The sequence below is a fragment of the Galendromus occidentalis genome, unplaced genomic scaffold (assembly GCF_000255335.2).
Source record: "Galendromus occidentalis unplaced genomic scaffold, Mocc_1.1 scf7180000077086, whole genome shotgun sequence".
Taxonomy (NCBI): domain Eukaryota; kingdom Metazoa; phylum Arthropoda; class Arachnida; order Mesostigmata; family Phytoseiidae; genus Galendromus; species Galendromus occidentalis.
In genome coordinates, this window is record NW_003805074.1 from 6,938 (window position 1) to 25,063 (window position 18,126).

Below are 18,126 nucleotides of genomic sequence, written 5' to 3' on the forward strand. Positions count from 1 at the left end.
TCTTCAATTGACCGTCCGCTTTCTGAAGCTTTCTTGAATTTCAAAGGATCGCAAACGTCAAGATCCGAGGTAACCGTGTGAGTACCTCAGCGAAGTCTTTGTGAGATGAAATTGTGAGCATGACTTTTTTCTTCGGATTATCACCGCGTTTTCAACAACTCATTGGATTTTGAAGACTTACTATACCTAGCTGAGACCAATGAGAGTTATCAAGTCACTGACAAAGCTTCATCACAGCTGAAGCGGGACGCGTGACGCCTCCCACTGAATCGGATTATTGTCGCCGGATTTCACTTTTCGCCAGCCAACCGTTCCGGACTTCGGCCCAAGCTGAATGGGGATCCCGCAGGTTCCGGAAGTGATGAAAATCGGCATCGCATGCAGAGAATCGCATACCCTTTTTGAGCGTGCCAGGAAGCCTCAATATCGTCGCAATCTTATTCCCGTAACGGTGGAACCCGATAAGTGATTGAATCGACTTCTGCCCGGCGAACTCGTCCATGAGTCGTAGCATGTTTGAGCCCGCTCACCGAGCAGCGTATCCGGTGTGGGAAGTAGCCTGCGGGATTCTGCAGAGGGAATCCCTACTTGACCTGTGCGAATGCCAGCGCCAGCTCGCTTTGCCGACCATGAGCGCGGAACGCTGGGGGGTTCTGGAGGCCCGGAAGATTCGGGTGTTGAGCCCGTATTATATCTATGCTCAGAGCGACTCGTTCTTCAGCTCCCGGGTAGGAATCTTTATTCAGGTTCGCCGAATACCAGTGGCGCCTTGAACAATGGAACGCCAGGTATCAATCCTGAATCGATGAACTCCTGGGCACAATACGCGCGACACCATGATCCTTGCATTTACTGCTCTGGACCTGCGCAAGACTTCACAAGGGGGGACGCTCCGCACTCATCCATGCATCAGGACTTAATCATCAACTCTCGGAATTACAGAAGCAACGATCCGTGCAGAAAATTTTTGCGTGCTCTCAGGAGTGGATGGAGTTCGGGAAACACTTCATTTGCAGAATCAATTATCACGACCAACAATAAATACGATAACGCGTGCTGTTGAGAGCTCCGTAGGCTCCGATAAGATCAGCGCGGGGGCTCGCAAGGAGGAAGCGAGCAAAGTCGTCTTCAGGAAATAAGAGAAGGGCGGAATCACCCGTTTGGCGATGATTTGCAGAGATCAACATTCCCTATGTCTTTAACGCTACGAGGCTCTCGGGTTCGGGCAGGGTTGGGGTCGCCTGTGATGAACTAGAATCGTAACCCTGATCGAGCGATTTAGCGGCTTGTGTTCTCTCCTTGGCTGGCAGTTTATTCGCCGGAGCCGATGGCGGCGTCTTCGTCGAACTGAATTGAGTGAAAGCTTTGTCAAGGAGCGTCATTGCCTGCACCAGTTGATCATTCGATAACGGCAGTCCTGGAATCATCTCGGCGAGATGACGACCCGCGGGATATAGCCCAGCGGAGCCGCCCCATCCCGGGCTCCCACCGCTGAATGATGTCGTCCCCAGAACGAGGAGAGCCGCGAAGGGGATGATGAAGGCGAAAAAACCTGGAAATTCGATTCATTCAATGGGTAAATTCAAATGACCAAGATATGGGAGTTGGCGGAGTCGTTTCGATTTCGGAGCGAAGGCACACCGTCTCGAATTGGTTCTCGTTCTGAGACCGACAAATCTTGGTCAGGATGCCCCTACGTCTAGCTCCGCAGAAGACAAAAGCTCACCAATGCAGAGGAGCACGGGCAAGAAGATCGCGATGCCCCCGCCTCCAAATCTAGCGACTCTGGTAAAGACATCATTCGCACTCCGGAGCATGTCCAGGGTCTGAGCGACTGGGACCCGCTGGTTCTGGAAAAAGGTTTCACGATTCCAGGTTCACGAATCCCCATGGCCACACGGGCTCACATTTTTACCACTTTAGTTCCTCTCGGTATAGGGACCTGCAAACCTACCTGGGCAGCTGATACTGCAGTCAGATAAGCGATGAGGAGAACAGCGCGGAACATCCTGAAGCAACGAGAACGATCAAGCACGCTTCTACACGACTTATCACTCGGGATACCCACTGCGAAGTGCAACGAAGGGAGCAGAATGAATTTATAAAGAGTCGCGGCGTTTACAGCCACACCCTCCTGGACCGGAAGGTTCCGCGACGGCACCGGAGAGGTCCACGGTGCCTGTGAACGAGTCCTGATATAATTTCAATAGAATCCCCTGGTTGCGCAATTTTACCGAGCTGATTGTTATGCCAGCTTTGACAAATAATGAACTTCGTGGAGCGTCGGTTGTCCGGTCAAGACGTGATCCTAGGTTTAAGCAATATAACGGGTGAAATTAGTCTCATCTCAGATAACGCGTAGGATTCGCATGACTCATGAATGGTGAATACTCATAGCACTGCGCGAGATTCGTGCGCCACTTTAATATAGGGTGTCGATCAATCAGAGGTTCCGCGAAGGGGCTAAGGGTTTCCAGGTGATAGAAATTCGCGCTTCGACGGAAACTTCTTTAGACCCTTAACGCACCGCATGGCGCAGCGAAATCATGACGCTCTTGAAAAGACTCTTCTCGCTCGCTTTGCGATCCGCATCAGAATCTGCCATCGCTTTTTCTCGCTGCTAACAGAAAAGGCGGCTGAGACTTCATGTAGTCTAGTTTCCGCGTCGATCGCATTCAACTTAAAAGAAATTTCTATGGAGCCCCGACGAGAAGTAGTTTGCGTCAGGAGGCGATCGGAGTAATTCGGTTCCCAACGGCCAGCGAACTTCGCCCTTCCGGCTCTAGTTACTGAACTTCGGATAAATAATTCGTATATGGCTCGCCCTCATGTGGATACGAACGTTGATGAGTAAACGGATGCAAGCTCTCATCTGGCGACGTTGCTCCACTCCTCGTCTCCGGATGCCTGGCTGAAGTGACTGAGAGAAGAATCTTCTTCAATGGGGAGCTCTAGAGAATACATTCCACTAGCTACTCCGACAATTCACCCTCCTTGACTCAGAGGAGTCAGCCCCGCAGTCTAGCGCCTACTGACCGGCGTTCACCTGGGGCTTCCTGCCTGATCCCGAAAGTCGAAGTCGCGAGTATCCCAACCTGAAGGCATGCCGTTCGAGAAATGACCGAGTGAGATTGAGATGCTTCCAACCTTCGTTCTGGGAAGTTTCCGATTCTGCACGGAATGAGTTTTGTGAGTACTTCGACGCCGGCCCCGAGCTTCATCGTCAAGACGATTCCCGAGTCTGATCGCTTTCGTGGAGGATTGTGTTTCCCTGAAAATAAGTACGGGTCAACCCTCCGACCCTCAAGAAAGACTTCCGGGCTTTCAGGGGGTGAGGGGGTTATTATAACTTACTGGACACAACCCGGTCTACGAGAAAAGGGCTCAATTATCTTTTCTTGAAAATCACCAAGTCACCCCTCTGCAAAATCTTGCGCTCCGAACACCTCGCGTATTTTCGGTCCGAGTTGGTCATGTTTGCCGCTTTAGGTGATCTCGAATCCATGAGTTCCATCGAGATAACCTGACCTCTTCGATATTGCGGCCGAGGCCCTCAAAGTTCGTTCGCCAGCGGCACACCATACGAATATCGAGCTTCCTTTCCCTGCAGAACTGAGCCTTTCCACCGCGGCATTCTCCCACACAATGCTCCGCTTATAATCGAGACTGTAACTTTTCCGTTTCATGCTCGTCCCCACACAATGTAACCGGAGTCGGAACGCCGTTTGTTCCGAAGACTCACGAATAGTCCGAAACGACGGCGACAGTGGATCATTCCGTGAAACACTTCTCTACGCGCATCTGCGTCTTGCTATAATTCGCGACGTGTCTCATGACAAGGCTTCCTACGCGGTGCGCGATCAGGAGAATGAGTACTTTGGCTTTGGGGAGAAATTCGAGTGAGCTCTGTATCGAGCATATTCCTACCCAATTAGGGTCTGTTTTCGGAGGATGGCTTATTCTAACGCCTAGTCCGGAAATCTAGACAGGGCATACTTTCCGGGGAGGCCTCATTTTCGGGGAAACACGGTAGTAGCGGGAGCGCCCGGACGGACCTCAGCGGATACCTCGGTCTTCGCCAGTGCGGCAGCGGCGCCCAGGACTGAAGCGGGCCGGAAGACGTTTGGTCGTCGTGGTGTTTCTCAAAAAGGGATATCAGTTTTCCGCACGGGATGCCCGACCGTGAGACATTGACCAGTGCCCGGAAACCGGAGAATTCCAGGGATTGCCTCGAGTCCACCTTCTCAATTAGCAGCTTTTATGTGCATCTATCGAAATTTTTCTGTAGGTCTAAGACCCGTAGTCTCATAACCGCGGGGCGCCTCTCTCCCATTGGCGTGTACGTTCACTTGCCCTAGGAGTCGGAGGTTCGATTGGGGACCCGACAAAGCACAGTCCTTATTCGTATTTCATGAAGCGTGTGGATACCGTTGTACTTCTTCACAGTTCGTCAAGTTGAGCTCCGAATCCTCAGACTTTCGAGCCTGCCAGCCTCCAATCGCTTACCCTTCCCACGAATCCAAAACCCATCGAGAGTATTGATGGCTCTGAGGACGAGGTGGGTCTTCTTAGACAATCCCGAAAGAACGAGAAAAGCGTCAGATCATCGAAGAGAACGTTGAGCTTGAATATAATCCGATTTTAAAAACCCCTTGGAGAACTCTAGGGAGAAAAAAGCATGCGGGATGCTCGGTTGCTTGCGCTTGCCGCGATATGAGGTTTTCGAGCGAGATGTGAGTGCGGATGAGGCGGATCGATAGAGCGGGTGATCATCCGGGCGCAATCGTCTCCCCGCATAAGGGAACATTTATGCCGCTGCTCTATGGTCCATCTTGAGCGCGGGAGGAGCCTCCTCGGAAGGCACCTTCCGCGCTGATTCCTAGCGAGCTGTTCCACGCAGGGAAGGAACTGACTCTGATTCGATCGGAAGGACGTCGAGCTATGACTCCCGCGATTTTTGAAGGTTCCGAAAGCTCCGTTGAGGGCAAGACGTCCTCGGAGATGAATGATCCGGTGGAGATCTTTTCCCGCTGGCTTTGCGGAATCACGGCGAGCGTCAAACTCGAACTCCGCCCGTTCTTCATCGCTAATCTGAGCCATTGATATGAGATAAGAGCTCTCATTAGCGCTGAAGGTACCATTCAAATACTGTTCGAACATCCCGTGAGCCGATCCACGATTTGCGTGGTTGCAAGCTGGAGTCCGTCTCGTGACTCAGAGCTGAAATCCGGGAGGCAAGTCTGCTGCTTCAGAAAACCGACGTCAAGACTCGCATGAGCCCCCGCTCAGATCAGCGTATCAAGGTCGCTACATGCGATCATCGAATTTACAATATTTTCGTCTATGTATCTTGGCTGTGTGTAATGACGGTTACTTTTACGGGCCGTTGGCGCTCTTTACGAAATCGATGGAGCGAAGGGTCCCGCGATGGAATCGTGACCGAGAGTCCAATTTGACATCCAAACCCCAAGCGGGAGGCGATTCGCTTAATCATTCGGTTAATCTTGTGCGCTGTTGTACTCGCCGAAGGCATCACAGCTTTCATCTTCGGAAGATCAGCTCCGTTCCCGAGTATGATCTCAGCGTGTCGCATTGCGCAACGGGAGACACCCAAGCAAATTACGTCAGGTCTTGTTCACAAGCACTCAAGCTTCTCTGGTATCATCGTGGACCCTTCCGGTCCTTCAGGGCGTGGCTTGGGTCTGGGAACTGTTTAAAAGCCTAACGGGAGCCCCTAGCATGCACAGTGTCGTGAATGTCTCAAACGTGGTCACGTTCTTGTGAGTCCAAGCGTTGTCAGTCGTAACCGTCACGATGCTGAGGATTGCGCTCGTTGCTGTGGTGATCTCGGTGGTCTCCGCTGGACAGGTACTCGATGCTAGCGAGATTTCGAGTTCCGATGCCGCTCATTGGGGCTATGGGCCGCGGATTACCGATACAGTCGTTGTGGACGATCTCCGATTGCGTGTTTTCCGAGAGTTGCCGCTGGATTTTTGATAATGAAAATTCGATCTCGGTACTTCCGGTGACCATTGCCCAGAATGGAGAGTGGTCTGACGGGAGTAGACGCACGGAAGCGAATCTGACCACGAACCTTCCCGATTTCAGTCGCAAAGTACTCCGATAACGCAGACGTTCGAAATGCTGAAAAGCGCCGACGAAGCTGTGGGTCGGGTCGCTAGACTCGGAGGCTTTGGAGGTGGACTTGCCATTCTGCTGCCCGTCTTCTTGTGCATAGGTGAGTTCGGAAGTCGGAGGGCCCCGATTCCGGGGTACTTCCTCGTTTTGTTCATTCTCACTGCGTTCAAAGTAACCGAGTGGTACGCGGAGCTGCCCGGAGCTCCTTCATGCGTTTCTAAGCTCCCGGTCGACATGTTCCTCATGAGCGCTTCCGATTGTGCAGGGTTCTTCGCTTTCATCATCCCATTCTTCGCCATCTTGTTCTTGGGAGCCGGAACCTTCGGTGGAGGAGGTCAAGGCTGGGGTGGAGCCGCGGGGCTCTATCCGGCAGGGAGGAAGTTAGCTGAAATGATTCCCGGTCTACCTCTGACCAATGAGCAGCTAGTCCAAGCCATGACGTTCCTCGACGCGGCCTTCACGGAATTCGGTACGAAAATTGCTCCGACCGGGCCTCCGAAGCCGTCGCTGATGAAGAAGAAGGCGCCCTCAGCGAAGTCTCTCGACCACGGCGTGCCTTCGATGACGACGACGACGACCTCGAGCCCACGAGCCGAAGGTAGAATGGAGGAGAAGTAGGAAGGCTATCGTGAGCTCAGCTGAGGACTTGTTTTTTCGTCGTATTGTACGGATCTGTGACCACACTCTTCGGGAATCTTGTCAGGTGCTGTATAGTGTTGTCAACGACCTTGATCAACGCCCGTCATTGTCGGCGTCTCATGATAAATTATTAAGTATCCAATCCGAGCCCAGCAGTGTCGTTGAACTTTCTGAGATAGTTCTCGAAGTGCTCTCGTGAAAGTGTTCACTCCTGGAGGATTCTCACTGCCGGTCTCAGTCAGAAAGTCCTCCCTAAGTTTCCGCGTTTTGTATTGTGTGCGTGTACCCATGTCTCTCCGCCCCGGTTTCTTTCCCGGATATAGACTGCGACATCCTTCGCCCGCTCGATCAACCACCGATCGACTCGAGGATAAGTCAGACGAAGTGCAGCTATCCCCGTCCCCGGTCGATATCTCAGTGGGGGAAATCTATCGCGTCTTTAGATTCGGCATGGCGGACCTCTGTCAGTATGTTCCGATGCCAAAAAAAAGAGAAACTATGTGTTCTCTCGATGGAAGCAATGCCAGAAACAGGGTTCACTCCCGAGGGAAGCGCCTCATCGCGAAAACTTCCCTCCCCGGAGCTACGTGTTTATGTGATTTGGAGGTAAATGTCGAAGAGTCGAGCCATTCTGAACTCGAGATTATATGCGCTCCATGTAGTCACCCTCTCGTTGGGGTTTCGGATACATTCGGATTACTCCCGGAGGGTGGTCACACCGGAGAAATGTTTTTCCGATTATACATGAGCAAGAAAAACTCGATCACCTGATTCCTGATTCTATCCCTAATCGAGTCTCAACCTTATGGGAGGAAACAAAGAATAAATATCAATAATTGATGTTTCGATCCTGCTGACGTCCGTTCTTCCCACACTCTTAGAATCTTTCAGGGGTTCGCCTTCAATGCGACGCGAGGTTCGAACGTCGCATTGCTCAGGTTCAACCCGATAGGTCTCGGCGGAAAATGCGGATAGGTCTTCGGAGGATCCCCCCAACCCGGTCATTGAGCTGGACCGACGTGACTTCAAGTTTCTGTAGATATTGCGCCAGTTCAAGTCATCCGAGGAGCTACGTGCGTAGGGTGTGAAGTCGAGACTGCGAGTGACATCTCGAATCTACCAATGTTTCGATTCAACGATCTGAGAAGCTGGTTCTGACGCCGGATCCGGTCCATCCGTGACTGATGTGTTTTGGAAACCCTTTCGCAAATCGACATGCAGCTTCGGCGGGCCAGCTTTCCCCGTGCTCCGAGTCTTTCTCTTCTTCTATCACTGGAGCTACCACTGTAAGAATAACAATACGGACTGGAGCCACTTGGATCGTCGTCGCCGCCGCCGCCACCACCGATAACTCGCCGAACGGGCCTTGGACGACCTACTGAGTTCGGCAGCATCATGGAATGCTGCTGACTACGTCGCGTCGCTTACTCAGCGCCGTTGACAGCCAACCATTTGACCACGAGCCACCCTCTCCCGATGACAAGTCGAGAGCCTCGTTCGCGCCTCGGCCCATTAGGAGTCGGTGAGTCTCGCGCGAGCGCGCGCTCGCGTCACGTGTGAACTTGACCGCTAATTACGTTCGTGTTGACATCGAATGCTCCACTCTACTGTCAACCCCGCGCGATAGACATCTGGAAGGGACTTCCGTGCTCTCGGCTCTTTTTAGGTAATATTTCCTCGAAAGGCGGTCGAGGAGGAAAATCCGGGAAGTATCGCGACATTTCATTTGCCCACGATTGTTCTCTCGAGGATTCATGGATATGGCGGCGTTCCCGTCTCCCGTTCGATTCTATGAGCCGTCGACTTGAACCTTCCAGTTTTCTCGCGGACGATGGTCTCAGCTCGATACGTCTCCCTTGGGATGGATACCTTATCATGTTTTATATCATGCATGCGCGGGCCCCACTCAGCATCGGCCACATGTCAAGATCCTCCCCGAGCTCTCGCCTCGCTCGTCGGAAACAATAACGACGACTTGAATATCGGTCGATCCGATCGAGCCTAAACGAGTATAGGTTTTCACCGTCTAGTGATGCGGGAATATCCAGAACCGACCGATGCGGGAGTTCGACCTTCGCCCTGATCGTCCCAGAAATGGGAGCGGGTACTCAATCTGGTTTTGCTTCTGGCGAAGATACGTCTCCTTTGGGTCTTTCTGTTTCCATCACAATTCTCTACGTATTACGCGGGTCCAGTCGGCCCCGCGTTTCTCCTGCATTCGAGAGAAACTCTCGTGACCCGGCTTCACGAGAGCCGGTAGGAGGCAGAGCTCTTCGAGATTCCGAATATAGTTGCTTGCAATGAGCTCCGGCTCTTCCACTTCGCAGCTGATTGTGACAAATCGGCTAAGCTCGTTCCAGCTTGAAGTCCCGATGCTCCTCGAGGACCATACGGCTCATCCAGATCGGCTTGTCCGGCGAATCTCCCGTTCGCCTCCCTCAGGTGAAATATTCGATGAGGAGTCGTGTTTCCGAGTCTTTCGATGACCCGGATCAACTCCGGAGATGAGACCGGTCGGCTCGACGCTCGGGCGAACGAAGAAATCGTCGAGGAAGTGAGAAGTGAGGAGTCGTCGCTAAACACCATTCTTGCGGTTTTCGGATGCGTTTCCCGCAGGTGTGAACCGCGGAGTGAGTGACCGACTCCCCGCCGCCTCCGCCTGGCGAAGCGGCCAACACCCGTCTACCACCTTCTCCTTTTGGAGCGTCAAGGCTGACGCGCGGCTAAATATACGGGTGCTCGGACCGGAGTCGGCGGTCAAAAGTGGCGCGCATCGTATTCCGTCTACGGGCTCGTTTGATACGCTCGTTTGACTGTCTGGCTGTCTGACACGGATCCTAGCAAAGCAAGATGGCGGCCCCCATTCCTCTCACCTATTGCCAGACACCAACCTCGACTTCGCGAAGTCTCTCATTCGGAGCTGAAACCCCACGCTGTTGTTCGAATGTTAGAGCGTTGGTCGGCACCAGAACGAGATGATTCGTTTACTTCGCTTGCTTTAGCGTGTGTCCGCAAAAAGCTCCTTGTTATTCCGGTGAGCTCCGTGCCTATCGCGGTCCCTAGTGGTCAGGAGTTCGACTCCGCTGCTGGATAAATTCCCGGACGGGGGTATTCATGTCAATGACGATTTACCACTGCGATCGAAAGGGACCCCATGCCGAAAATCGACCCGTGACATCCCGATTCTCATCTGAGTTTCTCACCAATGACTGCTTCTAACAGTGCTCTCTTGTCCCTTTTTCCTCCTGACAGCTAGCTGTTCCTTGCGGTTGAACGAATGAAATGGCTCCCCGACTGATTGGGACTGTTCTACTCGCAGTCCTGCTTGGTTGTAGCGTCTACGCCGGCAAACGTAAATCTGGACATCCGAACATTGTTGTCATCGTCACCGACGATCAGGACATCGAGCTGGGCTCCATGAACTATATGCCCAAGGTTCGCGAGCACATCGAACGCGAGGGCGCCTTCTTTCCAAATGCCTACGTCACCACACCCATGTGCTGCCCCAGCCGGAGCAGTCTCCTGACAGGTGTCTACGTACACAACCACAACGTCTACACGAACAACAAGAATTGCAGTTCGACCCAATGGCGACGAACTTTCGAACCGAGGACATTCGCAAACGCCCTCGCGAACACCGGCTACAACACAGGGTACTTCGGGAAGTACCTGAACGAGTACAACGGTAACCACGTCCCGCTGGGCTGGAAGGAATGGCTCGGCCTCGTACGAAATTCGAAATTCTACAATTATACCGTCAGCGTGAACGGGAACAAGGTCAAGCACGGCAACGACTACAGTAAGGACTATCTGCCCGATCTCATCACGAATCATTCACTGTCTTTTCTCAGACGATCGAAGCAGTTCTACCCCGATAAACCAGTCCTCATGGTGATGGCCTATCCCGGACCGCACGGTCCCGAGGATTCGGCCCCACAATACCAAAATATGTTCCTGAACGAAACTCAGCATCGGACACCGTCCTGGAACTACGCTCCCAACTACGACAAGCAGTGGATTCTGCAACACACAGGAAAAATGCAGGACATCCACATGAAATTCACGGACATGCTCAACACGAAACGTCTGCAGACCCTGCAGAGCGTCGACGATGCTGTCGATCAGCTGATCACGGAGCTGAAGCGTCTGGACGAAGTGGATAACACGTTTATCTTCTACACATCCGATCACGGCTATCATTTGGGACAGTTTGGCCTGGTCAAAGGCAAGGCGATGCCTTTCGAGTTCGACGTGCGGGTACCATTCTATGTCAGAGGCCCGAAAATCTCACGCGGGATCCAAATACCGGAAATCATCGCGAACATCGATATTGCTCCGACGATGCTCGAGATCGCGCGACTTCCTCCCGATGTATCGATGGACGGCAAGTCTATTCTGCCATTGCTCATGCAAAAAATGGGCCGACGAGTCACGACCTGGCGGGACTCGGTTCTCATTGAGAAAGGCAAGATCACTCGCGAGGCTCTGATCCGGATGGAAAGCGCTTCGGCGGCCGCGGCGAAATGCTCCACCGGGAAATTCCCGTCGCCCTGCAAACCGGGACAGCGTTTCGAGTGCATTTTCGAGGACCAATGGAAACTTGTCAGATGCAACCGACGCTGCCAGTGCAAGAAAAGTCGGAAGTTTGTGATGGACGACGATCTGCGGAGGATTCGGAGCGGACTCCGACGGAGCTCCAAGCCCAGACTCCGACGGAGTGAGTTTTCGCTGCCGCCGCAATACATGGCGTTGACCCGTAATCCCCCGAGTGTGCTGGCCAGCGGTGAAACCTCGGACGCGGAAGACGACTTCGGCTCGGGCCCCGTCAACTCACAGGGCAAAGAGCTGGTGAATTGCGTTCAGTTCGCCAAGAATCAGTCGGTCATCTGTCTCGGTGAGGAGGAGTATCAAGATCCGACGCTGTGGAAAAAGAAGAAACAGGAGGTAGATGGCCTCATAAAGGGGCTTCGCCAAAAGCTCAACCAACTCAAGGGATTACAGACGACCTTACGCCAAAACAGACCTTACGGCGCGTCCAATGGCAGGAGACCTGTCGGCTCCTCGGAACCGGATGACGAGTGCCAGTGTCGGCACAAAGGTCGCAAAATGCGCAAGCAGGAAAAGTTCGCTAACACCGAATGCACCGCCGATCTCGATAAGATGAACTGTTTCACCCACGACAACGATCACTGGAAAACGCCCCCGCTATGGACCGAAGGTCCGTTTTGTTTCTGCCAGAACGCCAACAACAACACGTTCTGGTGCGTTCGGACCATTAACGCCACCCACAATTTCCTCTACTGCGAGTTCATAACCGGCCTCACGAGTTTCTATAATCTCAAAGATGATCCCTACCAGCTCCGGAACGTTGTCAGCAGCCTATCGAGAAAAGAGCTCGACCTTCTAAAGGTCTCGCTGAACCGATTGCGACGGTGCCGAGGTGCGAGGGAATGCACCGTGAGATACCGGGTGCCCAAACCAAATCCCGCGGTACTCGCGAATCTCACGATGTCGATACGCGATAATCTCCTGCGGAGCAATATCAATACTTTCTCTGAAATTACTTAAGGAGCGAAGCGGGTCCAACGAGCGAGGCTCCAAGCTGCTCGGGAGAGTTTCTTATTCGTTTCCTCGGAACGCTGCCGATCTGATCCAACCCTCGGATTCAACTGTGATTAAGGGATTGTAATTTCAAGTATAGAAAACCTCGAGGAAGCCGCTCAGCCGGTCACCTTGCCTTCAAAATGCATTTATGACGCAGCTGGGCCGTTCATATCGAGCGTCGATCGTCGATCTGTACATATTAGCGGATGTCTCAAATCCGAATTATCAGACTGACAGCTCGAGACGACCTTGTCTCTTGTCTTCTTGTACAATGCATGTAGCGCCCGAAGGAATGTGTCGAAATGATACGATGATAGATATATATATATACACACTCAATTTCGACCCGGGGAGGAGGAAATAATTTTCAATTCGCCTCAGGACTACTGTACTTCCTCCGTGTAATAGTTCGGCTCCGAATTTTCTGTTGAATTACGCTTAGATCATCATCATGAAGGAGCTTGACCGACTTCGGCCTAATGCTTTTATGAAGATGATGAGTTTCAGGTTTGATCACCGATCAAACTCTAGCCAGATGAGCACTCGCCTGCGGAGAATGATGCCATGGATCTTTCAGAATAGTGGGACCTAGAGAATAAAAAATTCCCTGTCGACTCGATGCTGTCATGACTTTAGATAGAGGCACTGGGAGAATTGATTCATCGCTCATGACAACTTGACGAGGGGTACCCCGAAATTTCTTTCTCCTACTCCGATGAAATTGGGAAAATCAGCCAGAATTTCGACTAGCTTCGTTAGAGCTGTACCCTGCGGGAAAAAACTTTCGAGGCCCGAGCACCTGCTGGCAATCAGGATCCCGTGCACCGCATGAAGACGCACGCTATTCAGGCTCTCTTCGGTGCATGCCGTGATGGGTACAAATATATCGCTGCCATGAGACCTCTTGAGGCATGGCGTGCTTGAAGGTCGACCATTTAACGAACAAGTCGCCGTCACGGGTGCATCTGTTCTAAAATTGGGTCACTCCTCATCAGTCGAAAAGCTCTGATTCGACGAAAAACTTCGGGGCCGGTAAAAAGTCGACCCAGAAACGATTTATCCCACAAGAATGAAGATGAGAATATTCGCTAGGTTATGGAGTCCCCTGGAATAATCCTCTTCGTTGGGGAGGAGAGACATGGCAAGCATTAGGAGGACGGCAAACCCAAAGTTCCAAGTCGGGCGTATTTCTCAGGAACTGCATGCCACGTCGAGCTGATGCAATTCTGCCTATTGCCGGACTCCCCGGGGGATGAAGCAGCTTCACGGCGTTCTTTCTCACCCCACAAACCCCATCATTTCAGAAACTTCCGTTCTGAGCATCACCTCCATATCCGAAATTCGAAAAACCACCTGGATTGCGAATCGCGAGCTTTCTCGAATGTAAACAATTAATGACAACGAACTATGTCTAGTTCTTCTTCCCAGAGAGACGGTACGACATGGTGGTCGAGCTTGTACAAGCATGTGTTTGGCATGCCAAAGAGTCGAGAAGTTTTAACTTCCAGTCAAGACACCCTGGTTCGCCTGGAGTCTCAGACGCCCGTTCCTTCAGCCCTGAAAGCGAAAGACACAAAATCTAGAGCGAGTCCGCGCAACCGGATCCAGCTGACCGATGAAGAGTGGATTGAAGTCATTTCGCCTCCCGTTCCCGCCAGACGAGTATCGAAACCGTCGCGGAGGGAGATGGCCGATTTGAGACGACTGGCCGAACGTGCTCGAATCTACAGAGAAGTTTATAAGGAGCCCATGCCTGAGAGGTACGAGAACGCTTCACCCCCGGAGCTCACTTCAAGGCTAAACAAGGACGAAGAGGATCGTAAGAGGAGAAAAGATCTCACTCGTCAGCTCAACAAGATGCTCGGTCGCGTTCGCATGACGGACGAAGAAGAAAGACGAGGCGAGGCTCCGAAGAAGGGAGCTGCTCTCGGCAGTCTCAAACTCACAGCGTCGTCGTCAGAAGACGCGGTATCTCTCGGAGTCGCCAAACAGAAGAAAATCCTTCAATTGATCTCCACGGTCCAATCGGGAGGGAGCGAAGACCTGGAGAACGTGGAGAAAGAAATCAAGCTGATGGCCGAGGAGTCCGGCAAGTCTAAGGCGAAGGCGACAGTACCCTCCGAATCATCGGAATCGGTCCCCTTGAGCGCGAGGAATAGTTTGAGCGTCTCGACCGCGACCCCCACTGTGCCTTTGCGACATAAGCTCACCTCATCGAGCTCGATAAAATAGAATTGGAATAATAAATGGTTTTTCATGGATCATGACGCATCATTCGATACATCCATGGAGAGAAAAGGAAACTGGGGGAGATATCCGAATTCTCAGCGAACTCCATCTTTGGAGGATCCGGGGGGCGACGGTTTGGGGAGATCGAGATAATCAATCGAGGCGCTCCATTTGGAAGACCGGAGCGTTACTAGGCAACCAGCGCAGGCTACCGCGTGTTTGGGTAGAGCTCAGAGACAAGGGTGACGTTTCCATAGAGACTCAGTCATCTCTGTAGAATTCAATGGAAAGATGGCTGCGGAAGTTCTCGCTGACCTGGGACTCTACGCCGACGAGGAGACATCGCAGCTGAGGCTGCTAGATCCCCACAATGACCACTCGACGACACTGCGAGACCATTGCAAGAAGTTCCTCACCCAAATGGAGAACTTTAACGAGATCAGTGACAAGTTCCTCAAAATTAGCGATGAGCTCAGTGAACAGGTCGATCGGGAGCGGATGAGAGCGATGGGGAGTCGGAATCGACTCCTAATGGTGGATCATGAGAAAGAACGGCGTAGACTGCAGATGGACCAGCTGCTGCTTGAAAGGCGAGTTCAGCTTGAGAGACTGAGAGCTCAAGCGAACAGTCTACGCGCAGCTAAGGAAGACATTCAGCAGATGTTGAATCGAGCCCGAGGTTGAAAAGCCCTCAGTTTCGAAGCCCGCACCGTCGATTCCGGATCTGAGGATACGGCCGTGTTCAGTTCGGGAGTCGCCCCGGAAGAGTTGCGCCATCGAACCCGCCTACTCGGCGCACTCGCTTCGTTGGTTACTTTTTCACGTCTGACTGTGACTCGTTTCATCCACCGAGTCACTTGTTCAGCCGAGAGCGCCGAGCTCCGATGCTAGCCGGCTCGAAGGACTTCATTGTTTAGACGAAAACCACATTTTTTCGCAATGCCTCGAGGCTTGCAACGCAGCTGCGGGGACTTGGACGAGAAATCGTTCCTCTGACCGGGCTAGAGAGCTTATCGTCACGGATCCATCTCACGTCATGGAATATGCAGAATGGTCTCGATGATGTACAAACACGACGAATAAATGTCATTGTTCTGAGAAATCAGTCATTTCATCGACCCCGTATGTTGTACAAATGTATGTTTATGTTGCATGAAATTCGATTCAATCTGCCATGGTTGTGTACCTTGAGGGTTTCAGGCGAAAAAATCTTAGGCCGAGGGGGATTCCCGATGTCACACGTCTGAGACATGCCTCGAAACACCCTTCCTAGATACGGAACGCGAAGGTTCCGCCACCCGTAGCACGCATTTAGGATGAACGCTCTCCTTTCGATCGTAGACCAGGGATGTCAAATCGCGGGTCCACGGGCCAAACTGGCCCGCCGGGCTCCTAATTTTGGCCCGCGGAGCTCTCCAAATCGTTAACAGACGTCAGAGATCCGTCTCGCTCGTTCGAGCAGAGAGGATTTGGAGCGACTTATCGTGGGAAATGCAGAGGAGAGGGTACTCCCGCGTCTCAATGACTACGTATCAGCTTCACACAGGGCACATATATGTAGATGTTTTTGAATGATGGATGAGAGCCGACCCCGCGAGCGTCCGAGGTCGGCCCGCCGGGGGTTTGAGCTTGACACCCCTGTCGTAGACTGTCTACTCCACACGCAGTGCTAGAAGCTCAGTGATGCGGCTCAGTTCCACAAATATCACTTACAGGATCCCACCGACGGGAAGTCACTTTATCGCGGTCTGGGATCTGCAAGAGGGGGGAAGGCGTGGAAGGGGGGGTTAACAAGCCATTCAATAAATTTTTGGAGCAATGGATTCCGGATTCTCGTTCGTAATGACGCTCATGGCGGTGGGGATCAGTATGAGCCGGGTTTGAACGAACTCAATCATGATCCAAACTCGAAAACTGGAAGTCATCAGTAAACAATGATCGACCTCGAACTGAGAGTTATCCGCTGTAAAGCCGAAGGTCGCTCCCTCCGTCGGCGGGAAAACTTAGATTGAATGATTACATTAGAGACAACGTCAGATTGGATTATCCAATGCAAATCGGACGAGGATGCGAAATGCGAGAAGTTTGCCTGGGAAACGCATTGGGACGAGTCGCGGCGCAAACATCTACCTGCAGCGCAGCTCAACATCCAGGAAATACCCTCGGAATCTTCCCCTGGGACATTGCGGCTGATTTCCGAGTGAGTTGAGGCTCGAAGTGACGTGCCACTCGAACGCGCACTCGAGGAGCTTAGAATTCCTGAGAGAGCTCGACTACAAGACATTATTCAGAATCGCCAATGAGTTCACCTGTAAGCTTCCAAGCTCCCCATTGCGGTACATTTGGGCAGCAGTGGACACCCAAACACCAAACAAGGGAGCCATGATGGGGAAGGAGCTGAGCAACATTAAAAGAAGTTCTCTCGGAGGTTCTGATACCCGTTAGTATCCTGCTGGGATCCTCATACCAGAGCGACAACCAGAAGGGCGGGAAATCGAAGCAAGCATGCTCTGTCATGGGTTCCGTAGAGCGATGCGCGACTTCCATGCGCCGGATTCCGCGATTCATAGAATACTCATGGAGCACATTTCAATTGATATTCACGGAGCGACATCGACAGTCAGGGCCGTCAGCAACCAGTGACGGGTACACAGTCTGCTCCCCATACGACGAATTCGGACAATGTTGACTGTAGGCTCGGAAATCTGTCCGTCTTGAGAGTCTCGCAGCATAGACTTTGAGCGGGATCTCTGACGGCCCTCCGAGATAGGAAAAAGGATTCTGGCGGCGCTTCTCATCCGTTTCAGAACGCAGAGCAAGTCTGAGCTATCGACGACGTCACATTTGAGCAAGTGGAGTTTCCTGTTCAGAAAACAAGTGGGTCGCGGCGCTCCCAGAGTATGTACACGGAGTGAGGCAGGCACCATCGCTTCGCGCTTGAATTGTGTTCCTTGATTCTCGGTGCAAGTGTTCGCTAGCGGCTAAGTGTCAGAACGACAGTCTGAGTGACGGTCTTCGAGTCCATCGGTCGGTCTGTCGGTGTTTATTCCTCCGTTAGCCAGCGTGGGTCGGTAAGGGCTGCTCTCGCGGCTGCCGTCGGCATTGTCGTTGCCGCCAGAGGCCCGCACGAACGCCAACTGGCGCCTGACATGTGACCAATGATGATGGCAAAGCTGACGACTTCCATAATGCATTGCATAGCCATCCCCAGCCAGGGAGCCAGCAATTTACACGCTGGTCCTGGCAGCCTGCGGAATTGAAACGTTCACCTAACTGGCAGTGGTTAGGCAGTCTGTCGGGGAAACGAGGATTTTCTCGGATCATCATCAATGTTGTCAACCTCAACCCGGGACCCTATCGTCGGAGTTTTCCACCACAAGAGTCGCCACGAAACTTTTACCCATGAGAATGCTCCGCGAGGGATGTGGATCGGTTTTGAACGTCGAAGGATGGTGGTCTTCAGCTGAGGAGCTCCCCGAAGATCGTTATCAGCCTTAGCCTGGGGTGTTTTCTAGG

The 18,126-nt window shown here is 52.4% G+C and overlaps 3 protein-coding genes across 3 annotated transcripts; 2 read left to right on the forward strand and 1 right to left on the reverse strand.

Annotated features, from left to right (window-relative positions):
• Positions 1 to 1,190: 1,190 nt before the first annotated feature.
• LOC114828061 (uncharacterized) lies at positions 1,191 to 2,605 on the reverse strand. The gene is made up of 4 exons (XM_029110717.1): positions 2,528 to 2,605; positions 1,943 to 2,179; positions 1,727 to 1,844; positions 1,191 to 1,552 (listed from the first exon to the last, which is right to left on the reverse strand). Exons 1-4 carry the CDS (start codon positions 2,603 to 2,605, stop codon positions 1,191 to 1,193), a joined length of 795 nt encoding a protein of 264 aa, XP_028966550.1.
• A 2,703-nt stretch (positions 2,606 to 5,308) lies between these two features.
• Positions 5,309 to 14,613, forward strand: LOC100908303 (extracellular sulfatase Sulf-1-like). The gene is made up of 4 exons (XM_003740752.3): positions 5,309 to 5,324; positions 10,142 to 12,313; positions 13,686 to 13,764; positions 13,890 to 14,613. Exons 1-4 carry the CDS (start codon positions 5,312 to 5,314, stop codon positions 14,611 to 14,613), a joined length of 2,988 nt encoding a protein of 995 aa, XP_003740800.3. The 5' UTR covers positions 5,309 to 5,311.
• Positions 14,614 to 14,901: 288 nt separating this feature from the next.
• On the forward strand, positions 14,902 to 15,294 carry IFT20 (intraflagellar transport 20). The gene has a single exon (XM_003740753.1). It carries the CDS (start codon positions 14,902 to 14,904, stop codon positions 15,292 to 15,294), a length of 393 nt encoding a protein of 130 aa, XP_003740801.1.
• The last annotated feature ends 2,832 nt before the right edge of the window (positions 15,295 to 18,126 follow it).